This window comes from Panicum virgatum, chromosome 9N, assembly GCF_016808335.1.
Source record: "Panicum virgatum strain AP13 chromosome 9N, P.virgatum_v5, whole genome shotgun sequence".
Classification (NCBI taxonomy): domain Eukaryota; kingdom Viridiplantae; phylum Streptophyta; class Magnoliopsida; order Poales; family Poaceae; genus Panicum; species Panicum virgatum.
The window spans coordinates 78,650,515-78,669,842 of record NC_053153.1 but is presented as its reverse complement, the minus strand read 5'-3'; the positions used below and the strand labels follow the sequence as shown (position 1 = coordinate 78,669,842).

The 19,328-nt window shown below is 48.4% G+C and overlaps 3 protein-coding genes across 3 annotated transcripts; 2 read left to right on the top strand and 1 right to left on the bottom strand.

Annotated features, from left to right (window-relative positions):
- The first annotated feature begins 2,207 nt into the window (after nt 1-2,207).
- Nucleotides 2,208-4,986, top strand: LOC120687736 (monooxygenase 2-like). The gene is made up of 6 exons (XM_039969770.1): nt 2,208-2,863; nt 2,999-3,145; nt 3,546-3,614; nt 3,718-3,883; nt 3,980-4,208; nt 4,299-4,986. The coding sequence occupies exons 1-6, from the start codon at nt 2,790-2,792 to the stop codon at nt 4,814-4,816; spliced, it is 1,203 nt and encodes a 400-aa protein (XP_039825704.1). The 5' UTR covers nt 2,208-2,789; the 3' UTR covers nt 4,817-4,986.
- Nucleotides 4,987-9,578: 4,592 nt separating this feature from the next.
- Nucleotides 9,579-10,878, top strand: LOC120691159 (expansin-A12-like). The gene is made up of 3 exons (XM_039974159.1): nt 9,579-9,801; nt 9,891-10,209; nt 10,318-10,878. Exons 1-3 carry the CDS (start codon nt 9,663-9,665, stop codon nt 10,625-10,627), a joined length of 768 nt encoding a protein of 255 aa, XP_039830093.1. The 5' UTR covers nt 9,579-9,662; the 3' UTR covers nt 10,628-10,878.
- Nucleotides 10,879-15,686: 4,808 nt separating this feature from the next.
- On the bottom strand, nt 15,687-18,472 carry LOC120687755. Its single transcript, XM_039969780.1, has 5 exons — nt 18,342-18,472; nt 16,881-16,982; nt 16,691-16,804; nt 16,339-16,570; nt 15,687-16,255 (listed from the first exon to the last, which is right to left on the bottom strand). Exons 4-5 carry the CDS (start codon nt 16,558-16,560, stop codon nt 15,815-15,817), a joined length of 663 nt encoding a protein of 220 aa, XP_039825714.1. The 5' UTR covers nt 16,561-16,570; nt 16,691-16,804; nt 16,881-16,982; nt 18,342-18,472; the 3' UTR covers nt 15,687-15,814.
- Between the last annotated feature and the right edge of the window lie 856 nt (nt 18,473-19,328).

Here is a 19,328-nt window from a genome sequence, read left to right as displayed (position 1 = left end):
TCCATCCGGCGCTTGGGTTTTACAAAGACAAGAGGGCAAGTTATTTTCCAACTAACAAAAATAAAGGTTTGAGCCTTAGCCAAAAGTATGGCTGACGGTGGGTGAGTACCGCTAGCAGGGATTCGAGGAAACCCTCGTTTAGAGATTGGGCGTAAACCGCGCAAGGATCTCCCTTACGGAAGTGAGTTGAGGTGGTGGTTTTTAGACAGATTCAGACCTCCCGGAAACGTAATACCATACGTCCTGTGTGTTGTGATAGGTCCTTTGTTGATCCCGAGTTGGAGAGTCCAAGCCCGGAGTGTATCAGTCGGGTCCCGAAAGAGCGGCCTCTTTTACATGTCATGAGATATTTCTATTTATAGGCTGCAACTACCTTCTCTACTTCTCTCTAACTCGTGTGAACGCCCTCTCTGCATGGTGGGCGCCGTCTTCCAGGCTGCCCTACCTTCGTCAGGCGGGCAGGTGGCTCGTCAGACTCGCAGTATCAGGCTTCGAGGGGTCCACTGGTGTCAGGGGCGCTCCGGGGAAGCCTTAGGACGTCCCGGGGTGGCCGTAGACATTGGCTGGTGGACCCTACATCCCGGGGTGATCCGGGGTCGTCCAGCTGGCCTTCGTGCCCCTAGGTGTCCCAGGGAACATCTAGGGCGGTCCGAGGTGGCCGCGTGGCAGTTCCGGGGTCGCCCCGCGGACCCTTCTGGTCCGGGGTGACTCTGGTTAACCTCGGGGGGATGGCCGGGGCTGCCCTGGTTTTACCGCGACAGGGGGCGCGATAAATGGTGGTGGGCCCCGGCCACCGTCCATCTTCAAGTCAATGGGACGGGTAGCTCAGGGATAAGCTATCCGTGCACGGCATCCCCGTAATCATGATGTTCTCCGCACCGAGCCTGGCACCGTAACCTCCGGGATTTTCCGCCTGGTAAAGATCTTTTTACCAGGCGGGTGTTTCGAGGGGAAGGACAAGGCCTTCCCAGACTTATCGAGTCGGGCCGAGCCCAGCCCGTTCCATGTGGGTGCCGACCTCCGTGGGCAGTTGTTCTAGGTGAGGACCCCAGCTGCACACGCCGGCTGACGCCTGCTGGTGGGCCCCCTCGCCCTTAATCACGCATTAATCTGGGGTTATGGGTACCCCGTTCCCATTATGCTGACAATGGCTAAACATGCCAAAACTACAATTATTAAAGAGCACAGACTCGATGGCTCTAAAGAAAGAGCTACCTCACCTCAAGTAGTCACAACTACTTCTAGCTAGCAGACCTTAGGGAGGAAGTTGAAAAAGATGTTTTCTATTAACCATTAACCGGCGGAGTCATTAGGCGGAATCTTCTCCTTCGGCGATAGCCGGCTTTCATGAAGTTCTCTTTGGCATTCAATCCTAATTTTCAATCCCATGAATTCAATAAGAAGAACTCAAAAGCTGTGACATCCACTTTAAGACTAGTTAGGAAATGTAACGTTGGTACATATTAATTACTAGTAAGAGCAACTTCCATATCCATAACAATTGTGAGGAATAGAGATTTTGATTGAAAATTATCCTCCAAGAGCTTCTCTAAATGGTTATCCAAATATAGCCATCACCTATTCTGGATTTCTCACTAACCAAAGTTAGATAGCGAAAATGACTCTCTAAAGTATAAATAATATATAGAAAAGTGGAAATGTATAGAAAGTCATTTTTATGTAGATACCTCTCCAAATGATGATTTAAAGAGTAAAATTTAGAAAGACTCTTGACGTACTCTTGACTGGATCTACCTCCGGTCAAACATATGGATGTCGTTTCGTTTCAGACAAGAAAGAAGAAGGTACTAGGCTGGCTCCCTCTATCTGAACGTCAAGTAAAACGACCGTGCCAGAGATGAGATAGTATTACGGGTGTGTTTGGTTTATTTTGGATTTTTAGATTTTGGAAGAAAATCTTTCAACATTTGAAGTATTAAATGTAGACTAATCACAAAACTAATTATAGATCTCCTCTGTAAACTACGAGACGAATCTAATGAGTCTAATTAATTCATCATTAGCACGTGTTTACTGTAGATTTACTGTAGCAATTTAGTGACTAATCACGTCTTAATTAGGCTCATTAGATTCGTCTTGCGATTTACAGTTCATTCGTGTAATGCGATTTATTTTTCAACTATATTTAATACATCATACAGACGATTTACAAAAAAATTGGATTTTGAAATTTTGGATCAAAACACGGCCTACGTTTTTTTTACCACTAGCCTGTGTAGGGAGTGGAGTAGCTAAAGAAAGAGAAACAATGTACTGATGGAGGGATGGTGACACCGACCAAAACATAAGTACCATACTAGATATGGATTAGACAATATAGTTTTTCTGACACAAGCCGCCCATGTGTTGAGCAAATTAGAAGCAATTATTAAGCGAACAATGATGCAAGGAAACAAAAAAAAAGGTTACGGCCGATGAAACCAGGGGCAGAAAATGTCTGATACCTCTGGAAAGATTATCTGCTGCTGCTTTCTGCATGTGCACTTTGACCAGCTTCGGAGCTTGGTCGCCTCGCTGGACCAAATTCCAACTTCTCCTCGCTGGACAAGCGTCATGCGAAGTTGCGAGCGACCATCCGGCCATGCCAGCCACCCCCTAGCATCTTGCTATAAACCAAGGCATCAGAGTAGCTCCTGGCCCATCAGAACGTAGCTATCCTGTGAATCCTCTGAGCTGTTCTTCGTGCCCCCTGTCTGTTGCCTCTTCGTTTCTACTCCAAGGCAACAAGCACCAACTGCCGGTCTGCCGCGCAGGCGCAAGAGCAACCGATGGCGGCCGTCGAGGACATCGTCATCGCCGGCGCCGGGCTCGCCGGCCTCGCGACGGCACTCGGGTTACACAGGCAAGCTACCACAGCTATTTTTCCAGAGCATTCTGAATTTCCGATCGGCCTCAGATTGTTTGCGGCTGTTGATGTACTCCATCGCGATCGAGTTGACTGACAAGGCTGGTGGTTTGGTGGTGTCGTGCCGCGCAGGAAAGGGGTGAGGAGCCTGGTGCTGGAGTCGTCGCCGACGCTGCGCGCGTCGGGGTTCGCCTTCACGACATGGACGAACGCCTTCCGCGCCCTCGATGCCCTCGGCGTTGGGGACAAGATCCGGGAGCACCATTTGCTTTACGAGAGGTAAGCCATCCCTCATCCCTCTTGGTGGGTCCTTAGAGTCAGTCAGTGGTCAAGCCAGGTTCGCAGGCTAAATTATTTTATATCTTTTTTGAAGAGAAGTCAGGCTGGCAGTCCTTGAATATTTTCATCGAGTCTTTTTTTTTTTTTGAGATATTCATCGAATCTTATATTACTCTTGCGCCTACATAGTTGTAGCCCAGCATTGCTAGGAGTATCCAGCCCATTTACCAGCATAAGCCCATTACAGTATGCAAGCCCACTTACTCCGCCGGCGTATTAACCAGCCCAGAGGCCGCAAATTCTAAAACTTCTGGAAATCAATTGAATCTTTTTTAAGCGAAATTTGATTTTTTTACACCAGAAATCAATTGAGTTATGCCTCCTTTTACTATTTTCACAGGATGGTTACCTTCTCAGCTGCGACTGGTGAGGCTGCTGCAAAAGTAAGCCTAAAGATGCAGGGGAAAAGGTACTACTGAAAACTCTGAAACCATGTTCAACCCCAATCTGTCTATGGATAATCTGACGAGCGAACATCTGAACACCCCTTGTCATTTTTTTTGTCACCTCAGCGGACCGCACGAAATCCGTTGCGTGAAGCGGGACTTCTTGCTGCAGACGCTCGAGAACGAGCTGCCCAAGGGCACCATCAGGTACTCGTCCAAGATCGTCTCCATCGAGGAAGACGGCAACGTCACTGTCCTGCACCTGGCTGACGGTTCCACCATGAAAACCAAGGTGAGATAACGATGCACGATCGCGCACTCGATCAGTTTCTCTTCTTCTTCACAGAGATTTGCAGCTGACACGATCAATCGATTTTATGTTGCTCAGGTTCTGATTGGGTGCGACGGCGTGAACTCCGTGGTGGCGAAATGGCTGGGGCTTCCCAAGCCGATCCTCTCGGGGCGCTCCGCCACCAGGGGCCTCGCCGAGTACCCCGCCGGCCACGGCCACGGCCCCGAGATCCTGCAGTTCATCGGCCAGGGCTTCCGCTCCGGCGTGCTGCCCTGCTCCGACACCTCCGTCTACTGGAACTACACCTGGTACCCTTCCCCCGCCGGTACGAGCCACTCTCCTGTTCCATCCCTAGTTGCAACGGGACGTTCGTTCAATTCGTCGGCTGACACGGTCCGGCCTCGCGCGCTTGCAGACGGGGACGCCGAGGAGAGCGTGGCCAAGATGCGGAGCTTCGTGCTGGCCAAGCTGCGCGCCGCCAAGATCCCCGCCACGGTGCTGGGCGTGATCGAGCGGAGCGAGATGAGCGAGGTGGTGTCGTCGCCGCTGCGGTTCCGGTCGCCGCTCGCGCTCGTCCGGGGCAGCATCAGCCGCGGCGGCATCTGTGTCGCGGGCGACGCACTGCACCCGATGACGCCCGAGCTCGGGCAGGGCGGGTGCGCGGCGCTCGAGGACGGCGTCGTCCTCGCCCGGTGTCTGGGCGACGCCTTCGCCGCCGGGGACGGCGGCCACATGGCGGTCGCGGCGGCGCTGGGGAGGTACGCCGAGGCGAGGCGGTGGCGCAGCGTCCAGCTGATCACTGCCGCCTACGTCGTCGGCTTCATCCAGCAGAGCAACAATGTGGTGGTCAAGTTCCTCAGGGACACCTTCCTGTCGCCGTTGCTGGCCAAGACGCTAGTCGCCATGGCTGACTATGACTGTGGGACCCTATAATTCTATACCCTCCTGGATAAGGGAAAAATTAGGGCAAAAATCAACACCGCCATTACCCCCCACCCCCCCCCCCCCCCACCTCGGAAAGAGCAGCAAAAGTTTTGCTGCATGTTTTGTTAGCGAGCTCTTTTACAATGATCGTAAAGTACCACTTTCGGTAATTTTTACTAGCCGTTGAACTTTGGAAAATATTTATAAAAATTAAATTAAATTAGTATTCGGTACTACTTTTTGATACTTGGTTCCAAGTATCAGATACTTTATTCTAAGTAATTCTAGGTTCTTCCTATCTTCAGCAACGTAGAATTTTATGAGATGGATGACTCTTTTTTTCAATCATTGTAAAATTTCTCTTTGTTAGCAGGAGAAAAAAATAAAAAAAATAAAGTGTTGTAGCAGCCACCGGAGGAAGCAAGCAATGTGTCATCAAATGGAAGTGTTTTTTTCTAAAACTGTGATATCAAACAAATCAGAAGCATACAATTTGTCAAATACACCGCACACGATGTACTGCTACGTACAGGCACCATGTGTGGCAGCTGATGCACCATGTGAAATCAGGAGCAGGTCGATGCATTTTATAAAGAGGAATATTTTGCACATCTTGTTTGTTCTGATACCACTTGAAAGGAATCGGGTGCTCGTAGCCTAAGGAGGGGGTGAATTAGGCAAACTAAAAACTTTAACCTCAAACTCCAACTATTTGCACAAAACATAAACTAGATCATGCTATCTAGATGTGCAACTAGTGTTCAACTAGTGAAAATCCTCACCCCAAAATAGTTATGCAACTTATAGCCAATCCTATCAAGAAACTACTCTATGAAAGTAGAAGCACACAAGAATTGCAATAAGTAAATGCGGAAGTTTAAATAGAAATGAGAGAAAACAAACTCTTGACACGAGATTTATCCCGTGGTTCGGTTAGGCACTAAGCCACACCTACGTCCACGTTGTTGAAGCACTCTATCAAGATTATCGCTTCTCGGCCACCAAGTCTCTTCCAGGACTCTCCTTGCATTGCCGCCAAGACTTGCAAGTCACCACGATCACCTTGGCCCCAGGTTCCACTAAGGAGCTTCTCAATTAACGATGGGGGTCTCCACGTCTCCCACACAAACAGTGTCGTCGCCGCTCCACACCAAGCCGGAGGGTCGATGATGTTGCCGGCGAGCCACCAAGACTCCAAGTGGCCGGCACACCGAGTACAAGATGTGGTTCTCTCCTAGAACCAAGGCACAAACTTTGGTCACTCACTCACTCAAGAGCTAAACTAGTACTATACCTAAGGATGTAATCAATTTGTTCTTTGGTTGGCTTGGAGATGTTCTTCAATGTGTCTAGGGTCTCTCTGAACTTCAGCAAATTTCAAATGACCGGGGAAACCCATATATATAGCCCTTCAAGTTGAACTAGCCGTTTAGAGCCATTGATCTTTTTCTTGCATAGGGCGTCGGATAATCCGACAGCTTCTGAGACTGGGCGTTGGATCATCCGATCTCACTGTGGTTTCCACGGTAGCCGTTATATTTTAAACCCTTTTGCTGACATCATTGATCCGACGTGTTTGTCCGACGGCCTTCAAGCCATACGTCGGATCATCCGATCCTGAAGACTTTTTCTCCTTCTGGCCTATCATGCTGACGTCGTTAGTCCGACTGCTTAGTCCGATGCTTGGTCGGATCATCCGGTCCTGAAGAGAACGCCTTGATCGCCCAGACATGCTCTCTGCAGAATGCTCCGAGCATTAGTCCGACGCATCCTTTTCCTAGCGTCGGATCATCCGGTTGCACAGAGAGTTTCTTCAGCTGAGACTTGGACCTTGTCAGAATTGATCCGATGGTTGTTCTTCCTGCATCGGATTGTCCAGCTGCATTGGTCGGATAGGCCGACCCTGGGGGTGTCGGATTATCCAGTCTCACTGAGTTTTGCAGAACTTGTCCATTTCAGCATTTCTTTGAGTTCTATCTCCGTGTTTTGTTTTGCTAGGGCTTTTTACTTCATTCTTGGGACCTGATGAGATACACTTGACAAACACATTAGTTCCATTGATTGTGTTGTCACACGATCACCAAAATCACTCGAAATGGCATAAATGGGGCCATGTTCGTTACATAGTCACCATGGCTGACTACGACTGTGGAACCCTATAATTCTGTACTCTCCTTGACAAGGGAAAAATTAGGGCAAAAATCAACACCGCCATTACCCCCCCCCCCCCTCTGGAAAGAGCGGCAAAAGGTTTGCTGCATGTTTTGTTAGTTAGCTCTTTTACAATGATTGTAAAGTACCAATAGGTACTTTCAGTAATTTTTATCATGAATTTTTTCTAGCCGTTGAACTATGGAAAATATTTATAAAAAATAAATTAAATTAGTATTCGGTACTACTTTTTGATACTTGGTCCCAAGTATCAGATACTTTATCCTAAGTACTTCTAGGTACTTCTTACCTTCAGCAACGTAGGATTTTATCAGATGGACGACTCTTTTTTTCAATCATTGTAAAAATTTTCTTTGTTAGCAGGAGAAAAAAACAAAAAAAATAAAGTGTTGTAGCAGCCAGTGGAGGAAGCAAGCAATGTGTCATCAAATGAAAGTGTCTTTTCTGAAACTGTGGTATCAAACAAATCAGGAGCATATAATTTGTCAAATACACCGCACACGATGTACTGCTACGTACAGTCACCATGCGTGGCAGCTGATGCACCATGTGAAATCAGGAGCAAGTCGATGCATTTTATAAAGAGGAATAGTAAGGTTGATGTCAACAGTGACTTGTGACCGAAAGGAGTTTGATCACGCTTTGGAGCTGAGTTTTCGCGTGGTACAGCAACAGAAACTGCCATAGCCACGTGCTGGGGATTAATGAATGAAACGAACATATGGTGCAGATGGGCGGATTAAAACAAACGGGTTTGATCCAGCGGCGGTTTCATTCGCATCCGGGAATGGACCGCGATTCGAAGCAGTATCTGCCGTGCCAAGTGTGAAAGAGGCCCTGGTCCTTATCATTAGCCGACAAAGAGCATGCATGCATGGCCTGCTCATCAGCATCTCTTCTGCGACAGATGGATCCAATGGCTCTGACTCTGATCCAGGCGAAAAAAAGTAGGAAAAAATGGCCGCTGAATAGTAGAGCGAGTACTCCGTGGTCGGATTGCATGATTCGTAGGCACATACGTTATGCCATGATGGGTTTGTGAGGATTATTACCGCCGCAAAACATTGCCAAACTGGAGTGATATAAATAGACATTGCTTGGAACTTCCTAAGATCTGAATAGTAGTCCCTAATAAAGTGACAGGCCATTTTACAGGAATCTGTTTGTTATTGACTACTGAGGAGTTTTCTATGAAAAAACAGCATTTTAAGTGATAATGCTAGTCCATTGTAAGAAAAAAGCTGAAAAAAAGGAGTCATGCATTTGACTTTATATTCAGTACAAGTGCAAGTTAAAAGGAACACAGGATACATTAGTGCTGGAGTACTCAACAGGGGCTCACACTGCAGAGAAGTGCAAGCATACTCCCACTATCCACTTGCCCGTATCAGCTTATCTACATCCAAGTGTCACCGCCTTGTAGCCAAACTATACAAAGGGGAACCCCCCCCCCCCCCCCCCACCCCCCAAAAAAAAAATTGTCAGCTCTTTTTTTACCATATTTTGCTTCATTCAAATGTAGTCAGTAGAGGTTTGACCATAAATCTAGCAGGGCCACTACTCCTTGGCCCGCATATTAGATAAATAAAGTCATAGCAGCTGATGAATCAAATGGTAAAGTAGCACTGGTACAATTGGACACAATCTGCCCTAATATGAAGTCCAATTGTGGCCTTAGCCACAGGAGGTGGCAGTTGACTTGCAAGTGAGTTCCTTTTCGTCGATTCCAATCGACCTGACAAAGCAACAGATCTTCTAGATAGCTCTATTCCGAAGCTAAAGTTACCAACCTCTATACACTGCTAGACTCCCTGAAACTACAGTTACCTACCTAACCTACTCCTACATGCAGCAAAATTCCCTAGCCTCGATCATCGGCCACTAACTGTCAAGCGTTTTTGTCAGGCTATTAGGTTAATCAGTAGATGGAGCGAGCGCGTCAACCGCCACGATCCAAGGGCTTTCATCGTGGTTGCAGGGGGCCGGGCAGTGAGAGGCTCCTCGACCCTCCGCTCATCGTCTGTAATCACGCAACCCCCTCGCCGTTAATCCCATGTGCTCCAGGCACTCAAGTCTCGTGAGCTCGCGTGACGCTCCCGCCTCCCGCTTGCCTCTCCGAGCAGCAGGCAGCAGCAACTGATCCTTCTTTTTCTGCCCTAATCATTGTTTGTTTAGTCGAACGTACGTATCGTAATCGCACCGGCTCGAGCTCGCTGGATCCTATCGTTTTGTTGGCCAGATCGCGTGCGCAGAAAATGATGGGCTTCTTCATTCGATCGGGTGGCAGGGGAGAAGCCATGGCAGGCATAGAAAAATGACGGGGTCGGCCGGCTGCAGAGCAGAAGAATCTTCTTCGAAATGCCAATGGAGCAGAGGAGGCCAGGAGGGAGAGACTTTTTGTAGGTACGGGGCGAGAGGGAGGTGATGAGGAATCGTGGCATTTAAGGCGGCACGGCGCAGCGTCTGGGTGCGGCATGCATCGGCATGTGAGTCCGCGCCGGGGTCCGCGCCGCGCGCGCGAGCTCCGCCTCCCCCGTCGCCGCATTCCTATTTAAGCACCGCCGCGATCACCGCCATCTTCCTCACTCACCAGTCTAGTACTCCAGTCTCCCACATTTGCCTCGAGCGTGCCCACCCACACACTGGCCTGCGACTGCCGGAGGTAGATTGCCTGCCAATCGACATGGCGCGCAAGGTCTCCTCGTGCCAGTCGCTGGTGGTTGTCGTCGTCGTCGCCGCGAGCCTCGCCGCGACGGCCCGGGCGCAATGGATCAGGGGCTCGGCGACGTTCTACGGCGGGGCCGACGCCTCCGGCACAATGGGTGAGTGGCCAAGCTAGCTAGGCTCGATTCCCGGTTGCAATGCACTTCCAATGGCTTGGACCCGTGCGCTGATCGAGGTGATGATGCAGGTGGCGCGTGCGGGTACGGCAACCTGTACTCGACGGGGTACGGGACGGACACGGCGGCGCTGAGCTCGTCGCTGTTCAAGGACGGGGCGGCGTGCGGGGAGTGCTACCAGGTCATGTGCGACCAGCAGAACAGCCAGTGGTGCAAGCCGGGCGTGACGGTGACCGTCACGGCGACCAACCTGTGCCCGCCGGACTGGTCCAAGGCCAACAACAACGGCGGCTGGTGCAACCCGCCGCGGCAGCACTTCGACATGGCGCAGCCGGCCTGGGAGAAGATCGGCGTCTACCGCGGCGGATACGTCCCGGTCATGTACCAGAGGTACGTACGTACGTACACACCATGCGCGCGCGCCCCCCCCCCCCTCGCCGCCGGTACGCCGACGACATGACTGACGTGTGGCGGCGACGCGTTGCGAATGTACAACAGGGTCTCGTGCTCGCGGAGCGGCGGCGTGCGGTTCACCATCAACGGCCACAACTACTTCGAGCTGGTGCTCATCACCAACGTGGCCGGGCCGGGGTCCGTCAGGTCGGTGCAGATCAAGGGCTCCCGGACGGGGTGGGTCACCATGTCCCGGAACTGGGGCGCCAACTGGCAGGCCAACAACTACCTCAACGGCCAGAGCATCTCCTTCCGGGTCACCGCCACCAACGGCCAGACGCTCGAGTTCTGGGACGTCGCGGGCTCCAACTGGCAGTTCGGCCAGACCTTCACCAACGGCCAGAATTTCTACTAGCGCCGGCTCTCCTGTTTTCCCTTCAATTTTGCATCTGGAAACTTGCCAAAAACAAAAGTGGCTTTATTTAGTAGCGTCATTGTGATGGAAATGTTAGTGGCTGGATTAGCGGCTAGGTCGCATGCCACTACAAGAAATCCAGATACTTTCGGCGGCCAAAAACCGCCGAAAAATAAGCGACTACTGCCGAAAATAGGTAATTTTCGGCGGCTTTTAGCTAATTTTCGGCGGGATTTGGATGCCGGAAATGGACAGCCGAAAATTAGCACAATTTTCGGTGGCCCCGCCGAAAGTTGATAATTTTCGGCGGCTTCAGGTGAACCGCCGAAAATTGTCCTCGCCACTTTAACTTTCGGCGGTCTGTGTAGCCGCCGAAAATTAGCCAGGTTAAGTTTCGGCGGTTCAACCGATCCGCTGAAAATAATTCAGGTTTATTTTCGGCGGTTTTGTACAGACCGCCGAAAATAAAAGTATTTCCAGGTCAAATACGACCCATATTTTGTTAATATCATCAACAGATAATAATCCATATAACATTCACACATCAATAGATAAACAATCTCGCAATAATAGATGACAATAATCAAATCTCAGCACATATGATTCACATAACAAAGTACAAGCTCCAAAGCACCGCTCCAAATCTCATTACAAACTCCAAAGCACCGCTCCAAATCTCATTACAAGCTCCAAAGCACATTCATAGGTCATTACAAGCTAGGTAACAAAAGAAAGTTCAACAAAGAAGGCATATATCACGGCATTTGAGGGTCATTGGAGTTGTGCCTGCTACCTCCGGAAGCGAATAGATTGTTGGGGCAGTCAGTAGCCCGATCATCCTGTTAATAGGAGAAAAGTCCGGTATTAGAGAGAAATTAGGAGTTATCAATTATAAGTAACCAATAGCTATTGAGAACTAACAAACTAACCTCCTCTCTAGGTGTATTTCGTACTTGTGCTGGAGGGGATTGGCTGATGTCTCTCACATTTACTCCTGATCCCTAGTGTATAGGAGATGAAATTGATTTACTGATTCGGCTATATTGACTACATGTGTTTAGAATCAACTAAATTCAACAGCATTGGGTTAATTAAACTGAATTTCTGGCAGTTAATCGAACCTCGGCTGCAGGAGGTCTCAGAGGATATAACTCAGGCAACATTGGCGGAGGTGGCAGTGGTGGTGGCGGTGGCAAGATATTTCCATGGCCATGCTGCTGCTGTAACACCGACTGTAAATGCAACCGGTTAGTAACACAAAGTGAGGAATGGTCGAAATGCTAATTGTTCAGGAATCATACTTACAGCAATCCAATCTTGCTGCTGCCTCTGGTACTCTTGCTGCCGTAAGTTATACTCGTTTTGCGCTCTCAGCGCCTCTTGCAGATTCTCGATGACGGCATCTTGCTCCGTGCGGCGATATCGGCTCGAAGTACAACCCGAACTCTAAGAGGAAGATCCCCTACGTGTTTGAATGTCTCTCGAGTCGACCACCCTGGTAAACATGGAGTACCTTCAAAATTCAAAGTATGAAATTTTAATTGTAGTAAGAAAACAATTTAAGAGATAGTGATCTCACCGTCCATGCGCCTTTCCACCACCGCTAGCATGCAACGCCTCTGGATCAATAGGTCCCTTCCGCCAATCGAAGTTTTCACCATGGCGTCTAATCATCTCCTGCCCATATAGCTCCTGCAATTATAAAACAAATTTCGAACTTAGAGTTTGAATGTTTGAGAACTATTTCTAAATAGCGAACAACTAACCAATCGGTCTGACGCTTGCTGACTACATAGGACCTCCGGATGTGCCGGGTCTGGTCCCCTATGCCCCCGGAGATACACATCGATGGGTGACGGCTCGACACCAGTTGCCACTTCCTGCTTTTAGCAATTAGTAGCATATAACTATATATAGGTTTATGAAAGAGCTTTGTACTGTCTTACCATTCGTTTAGCCGTACGAATGTATCCATCGCCTCCAAACGTATGGTTGACACCCTTCGTGGCACAGTGTCTTTTCTTCTTTGATTTCTCTTGAAATGCTTCAGAAGCCCATAGTACACAAAGGGCCCGATAAGCATCTGGACGGTCCTCCAACCACGGGAGTTGGACCTGCACACATATTAATGTAATTAAGATATTCTTAAGGTAAATGAGTAAACTTGATCACGGATATCCTTTACCTGTTGGTACTCCTCTGCGGTCAAATAGATATCTGAATACTGCCGAAAATGGAATACTGGAAGCCCTTTCACCGTCTTCATGAACTGATTTGTAACCTGGAGTCTTGCATTTGAGAATGCATCTCTGCAAACCTTCTTTGCACAGACGTCAAGGACACGATCTGCATGCTCCTTGTCTGCAGGATCCACACGGTAACGTTTCTACAATATCAGAATTAATATTGTTAGTGCAGTATTTATAAAAATGGCACAAATATAAAAAAAGACCAAGTAATTTACCCAGAAGGCATCCTTGACTGCTCCCTGCGCATTTCCAAACCGTGCATCTGGAGCAAGTGCAAAGTCCTTCCACGCTGTGCACGCAATAGGCTCACCGTGCTTGTTCGTCACAACTCCCGGGTTGTGCAAACGACAGAGGTTACCCAAGACGGCGTTAACCTGCCTATGGTGACCTCTGCCGTCGAACCCCGTATCCTGCCACGAGCTGGACGAAGATAATTAAAAAAAAGCATCATGTACAGAATTAAATAATCTAAACAAGCAAAGTTATTCGTACTCGTCTCCGGTTGGGATAATCAGCACCCTGTCATCCGGCCGTGTAGGTATCGAAGGCGGGCAAACGACGTGGCTCTTCCGAAGCCTCAGCCGCATAAATTCGGAGCTTCTGGCCGAATCTCCACCCAACGAGTCCTCGTCATCCTCCTCCTCCTCCTCCTCTCCACCCTCATCCTCTTCCTCCTGTCCACTCTCCTCCTCCTCTCCACCCTCATCCTCCTGTCCACCCTCATCCTCCTATCCACCCTCTTCCTCCTCTCCACCCTCTCCGCCCTCGTACTCCTCATCTTCATCATCAGATCTTTGAAGCACAATAGGTGTGTCTTGCAACTCTGGGTGCAGACATCGCATCAACGCTTCCCGCCTGGTGCTGCTTGAAGAACTCCCTTGAAAAAGTGACTTGCTCGCCTTGCTCGCCTTGGTCACAACTCTGTTCGCGACTTCCTTGATCCTGCGGTTCATCCTGTTAAGTGAATCAAAGTAGAAGTTAGTCCGACAATTATGTAAAGTATAATTAAGCAACATAAGAACACATGGAAAACATTTACCAAAACAAGTTTTACTCCTCAAAATTCATGAGCATCACGATCAAGTAGTCCCCTCCGTCCTACGGTACACCTCCTAGCTTTTCTCTGGGTAGGTAGTCGTTTCCGTCTATGTAGAACGGTGACATCGTCACCGCCTCCAACTAAAGAATCAAGTCCTGCACCAGGCTCGATATCAAAAGACATTGGCATTTCTTCTTCTTGATAGACCTCATCAACGTTGTCGTTCTCGATATGATAAGCAGCTTCAGCAGGAGTATGTAACCGTTCTCGAGGATTCACTTTGTACACTACCCACCAAGCATCTAGCTTTTGACATGGGTATGACAAATAATACACCTGCTCGACCTGGTGCGCAAGGACGAAGTTATCATTGCCAGATAGACGTTCGCTGTGTTTGATTTCAACCATGCCGAACTGGTTTTGTCGAATCCCATGAATGCTATCAAACCATTTGCAATCAAAGAAGAATACTTCCAGTTTCTTGTCGCCTGCAAAACTGAACTCGAGAATGTTTTGAATGATTCCGTAGTAGTTAATTTCTCGTCCTTCTGCATCGACTGCCCTAGTCACAACTCCAGAGTTAACTGTGGCAGCACGAGGACGAGCGGCTTCAAATGAGGCTGACCGGAAACGAAAGCCATTGACATCATAACGCCCATAGCTTCTAACGACCGCCCTCCCATAGGACAGCTACCGCAAGTCATCATGGACCTCGGTACATCTTGTGCACTGGAAACAATTTCAAGTTACTTGGACCATACCATTACCATGTAAGAGGATGGAGAAGATAAATAGGAGAAGGTCGTACATAAGTTTGAAACCAGTCGATGAAATTAGGTCCTCCGTTTATCCCACGCCGTCGCATCGCAACTAGTTGCTTGTTCGTAGGTTGTTGTTTAGACCTCCAATTCTGCTTATCAAACTCACTGTACAGACAAAGTGGGTAAGGGCTAGAGCAACATGACTAAGGACCTGAATAATACGGGCTACACTTACATGAAATATGGTTCCATCTCTTCCATATTGGTATACATGTAGAGCAAAGCAGACGTTCGTTCTTCTTGGGTATGATAGTAGGGCGTGCTGCTACTACTGGAAGTTGTGCCTCTCCATTGAAACATTTTGAGGTTACTGGTAGGCCGGGGCGGAGGGCGAGGCGGCGTCAGATCTTGGCCGCGGCGTCAGATCTTGGCGGAGCCAGTCGAGATCCAAAACTGATAGCGCGGGGGGGGGGGGGGGGGGGGGGGGGGGGGGAGGAGAACACGGGAAGAAGGAGAAGGGCACTGACGTGTGGGGTCCGCGCCACAGAGAGAGAGAAGGGAACAGAGAGCGCGGGCCGGGCCGGAGCAGGAAGCTGGGCTGCGCCAGGAAGAAGAAAGGGGAGTTGGGCCGGGAAAGAAAAAGGAGAAAAGGAGAGAGGGAGAAGGGAAAATGTTTAAACAGTTTCCGAGAAATGTTTAAACAGTTCAAAGAGTTAAATGTGATCTATCATATGAATTTGCATATTTTTTATTTTTCTTGATGATTGTTTTGGGTTAAGCTAAGCATAAAATCATTTTTTTACTTCCGTAAGCAGTGATGCATTGTTGTTTAATGATACATGTAAGCAGTCATGCAAACTGGATATTGTCTCATTCATCACCAGAACAGTACATCCATGATAACATAGTACATTCATCAAGTTTCTTGCTTCCACTTAACCAACTACCTAATTAGCATCCCTACGATAACACACACATGCAAACAATGCCCACATCAACATCAGCACATATGATTCACATAACACAAGTACAAGCTCCAAAGCACCGCTCCAAATCTCATTACAAGCTCCAAAGCACATTCACAGGTCATCACAATGTCTTCCCATACAACTCCTAAATTTAGCCACAACTCCTAAATTTAGCTGCCTTCGACGCCGAGGAGACGGTTGACATATCCTTTTGCGGTCTCGTCCGCTAGCGTCATGAATATTTCACGCGCTTCTAGGTCAACCTTTAGCAAATCGATAGCCTCGAAAAGTCTTGGGTCTTTGAAACCAAGCCTCTGAAGTTTGGCAACACAACGAGACATACTAAATTCACTGTCCATCAACTTAGCAAATTCAGGACTGATGGCATCATCACTGCATCTAGAATAGGAAGGGCCAGCAGAACGACGAGATTTGCTCGGTCGCCTGCTGGTCTCTGCACCTCCATCAGTGGACGAACGTTTCCTATGCTCGTATAGTGGAATAGATAATCGAGGTGCATCTATTTCCAACGATGGTGGGAGAGAGTCTATCTGGTCCCCGAACACTTTTTCCGCAATATCGATATTTGCTCCGAAGTTCGCTTCACCTCTCTGCATCACCAAATGGCATGATGGTTAGAAAACTTTACTAAGCTTTAGTAATTAACCAGTATGGCCTTCATTGAAGTGGTCACCTTGTGTTGGCGGAACTTTTCTTGCAGGTGGACAATTCTCTCTTTGACTTGCGTGGATGAAATTTCTAGGTGCAGATCACTTCTCGCATTAATAATGAAGGGCTGGACACATTCATTAGCGACGGGATCCCATGTGTACTCACTACAGATGAACCCCTTAGTGCCATTCATGACACGTAGCAGTAATCTGTCCGTGACATCGTCAAACTCCACCTTGTCCATGGACCTACAGCTGGAATGGAAACAACATTGACATGTAACTCGGTTAACCCAAAAAGAAAACAATCATAAGTTCTGGACATCATGTAAACAGTTCCTTTTGGCCACGTCAAGCATTCACGAAATAACTTACTGGAACGAGTTTGAGCTTGCATACGACGAGGGGGAGCTAACTGCTAGACGGGGTTCAGGAGCAGTAAACGCTCGCAAAACCTTGACACGTGCAGGAGCGCTGCGAACAAGGTCACTGCAGAGAGAGTCAATAACAGAGAGTCAATAACATAGGCGTGATGGGCTGTTTGTATTAATAATGAAGTTCGGACCTTTTGTCGCAAACGTACAAGTTAGTGGAGCAGCAGTCACCGGGATTCCATGCATTTGACGTCTCGAGGGATACTCGGTCCCTTATGTTGCTGTCCCCTTCACTGCCCCATGGACGCTTCGTCAGTACCATTATTTGAATTCTTATCTGATAATATTGTGTGACATTCAGGTGAAAAGTGGTTTAGCGACAGTTCTATGTTATACTCAGTGCGGTTGGTGTAACTATTTAGACGAAAAGTGGTTTATCTCGGCCAGCCCATCTAGTAACATAATAAGCAGCTTTTAACAGCGAATGTATCTACAGATTGTTTATTGAACCCAAAATCTAGAAATCATCATAGGAAAGTTTATATACCTGCAGCACACAAATCATTAGTTAGAAACTTGGTCAATCATCACAAATACAAAAAAAATGAACAAAGCCAAGTTCAGGTTATTACTTTTCCTTTTTTTAGTTACAAAAAAATCACTAGCACACAAATAATTGCTGCGATATAAGTAGGCTGTTCAGTACTAGTAGAGAACTACAAATAATTGCTGCGATACAGGACCCTTTTCCATCTCGTGGCAACAAATTTCCACAAGGAACCAGCAGGAGATGGTGACTCAGCACCCACGGGCATATCCCCTGAAATCGTGACTAATTGTGAAAGCTCAGTGTTACTAATAGTTCTGTAGTTCGGTAAGTTAGGCTGGTCACTGATTCATTGTCTATGTTTATTTGGAATAAGATGTGTAATGTCCGTGCTTTTGATTCTATTTCTTCCATTTGAATACCATGATAAAAATATTGAGTCATCATATTACAATGTTGTAGTTTAGTTTCTTACCTCATACTAGTATAGAGAAATAATCAAGCCTTTTTATGGGAATCATATATGACTATGTCCATGCATTTTACAGGTTGATGAAGTAGGTCTTGAACAGGTACCCGATGTTATTCAAAACTATCATTTATGTGTGGTAAAAAATAGGCGTATAGATTCAGATATCATTGCCAAGGCAACTCAGATGAAGATTATTATGCAGTATGGTGTTGGGTTAGAAGGTGATTAGAACTCTGGTGTTATCTTGTATACTCAATCAATCTATCAACTTACTAGTCCATCTTATTTAAATTTCACACTTTTCGGCAGGTGTCGATATAAATGCTGCCACATAACACAAAATCAAAGTTGCACGGATACCCGGAAGCACGACAGGAGCGATAACAACACTGGAAGATACTAAAAGGTACCTACTTTGAAGGTACCTAAAAGGTACCTAAAAGGTACTAAAGGCTATTCGAACCAAACATTACTTGATAATTATGAATATTGTCAATCGATCGATTACAAGTAGAACAACAGTTAACCAAACTAAGTTCAGGCATATCCAACTTCTATTCCATCATAGATAAACTATGCAGCTAAAATAAAATGAAATTAGAAGAACTAATCTCAAGGGGAGGGGGGCTATACCTTGGAAGTGTTGCGGATCGATGAACTTCTGCAGATGACCTCCCAGTTGCTGCGGATGAACTGTTGAGGACGTCCGCAACCAATGCCGATGGCACGTACACGAAATCAACCCTCCCCCATCTCCGGTGCACCTAGGGTTCCCATGGAGGGGCCAGAACCAAGGGGTGGTGCGCCGGTGGTGGGGGCGGTGATGGGGGCCGGCGCCAGGGGTGGAGAGCGCACCACTATCTCCAGGCACCCCGGGCGACGGCTGGAACAGCGCGGCGGCGGCGGTACCGGCGGCGGAGGGGGAGAAGGAGAGGCCGGAGAACGAGCGGCGGCGGCGGTACCGGTGGCTGGAGAACGAGAGGCCGGCGGCGGAGGTACAGGCGGTTGCGGAGGTGGGGGAGAAGGAGCGGCCAGAGGCAAAGGGGCGGCGGCGGCGGCGGCTGGCGGCTGGCGGCGGGGGAATGGGAGGAGGAGGAGGAGGAGGGCGAGGAGGAGGCGGCCGCGGCTGGCGGCGTGGGCGCCGGCGGCGGGCGTTGGGGTCGGGCGGCGTGACGGGGGAAACAACGGGAGGATAAGGAAGAGAGAGAAGAACTGGGCGGGTGCGAGGATAAGGAAGAGAGAGGGGGAAAAGGAGAGAGAAGAGCTGGGCGGCTGGGGGTATAACCCCTTAATTTTCGGCGGCTAGTACAGGCCGCCGATAATTAGGCTCTTATTTTCGGTGGTCTCCTTACAGCCGCCGAAAATTATATTAATTTTGGCGGTTTTTTGTTATTTTCGGCGGCTAGTTCTGATGCCGCCGAAAATAAGTTAATTTTCGGCGGCTTTTTCTCTAGCCGCCGATAATAAATATAGCCGCCGAAAGTTTCTGGATTTTTTGTAGTGTGCGTAATGCGGTTGGCATGGCAGAGGTGGGGTTCATGCGTCTCTGGTCCGTCCATCCGGCCGCCCGGCCTGATCGAGTGCCCGCCATGCCTACTGCTTCTAAGGATGATTAATTTT

What these genes read in the sequence shown, in the direction of transcription:
- LOC120687736 (XM_039969770.1), top strand. Translation starts at nt 2,790, where the DNA reads ATGGCGGCCGTCGAGGACATCGTCATCGCCGGCGCCGGGCTCGCCGGC. An exon ending in GTTCCACCATGAAAACCAAG is followed by an intron (nt 3,884 to 3,979) that starts GTGAGATAACGA and finishes TATGTTGCTCAG; the next exon opens with GTTCTGATTGGGTGCGACGG. An exon ending in CTGGTACCCTTCCCCCGCCG is followed by an intron (nt 4,209 to 4,298) that starts GTACGAGCCACT and finishes GCGCGCTTGCAG; the next exon opens with ACGGGGACGCCGAGGAGAGC.
- LOC120691159 (XM_039974159.1), top strand. Translation starts at nt 9,663, where the DNA reads ATGGCGCGCAAGGTCTCCTCGTGCCAGTCGCTGGTGGTTGTCGTCGTC. An exon ending in CGACGCCTCCGGCACAATGG is followed by an intron (nt 9,802 to 9,890) that starts GTGAGTGGCCAA and finishes GTGATGATGCAG; the next exon opens with GTGGCGCGTGCGGGTACGGC. An exon ending in GTCCCGGTCATGTACCAGAG is followed by an intron (nt 10,210 to 10,317) that starts GTACGTACGTAC and finishes AATGTACAACAG; the next exon opens with GGTCTCGTGCTCGCGGAGCG.
- LOC120687755 (XM_039969780.1), bottom strand. Translation starts at nt 16,560, where the DNA reads ATGGACAAGGTGGAGTTTGACGATGTCACGGACAGATTACTGCTACGT. An exon ending in AAAAGTTCCGCCAACACAAG is followed by an intron (nt 16,256 to 16,338) that starts GTGACCACTTCA and finishes TTGGTGATGCAG; the next exon opens with AGAGGTGAAGCGAACTTCGG.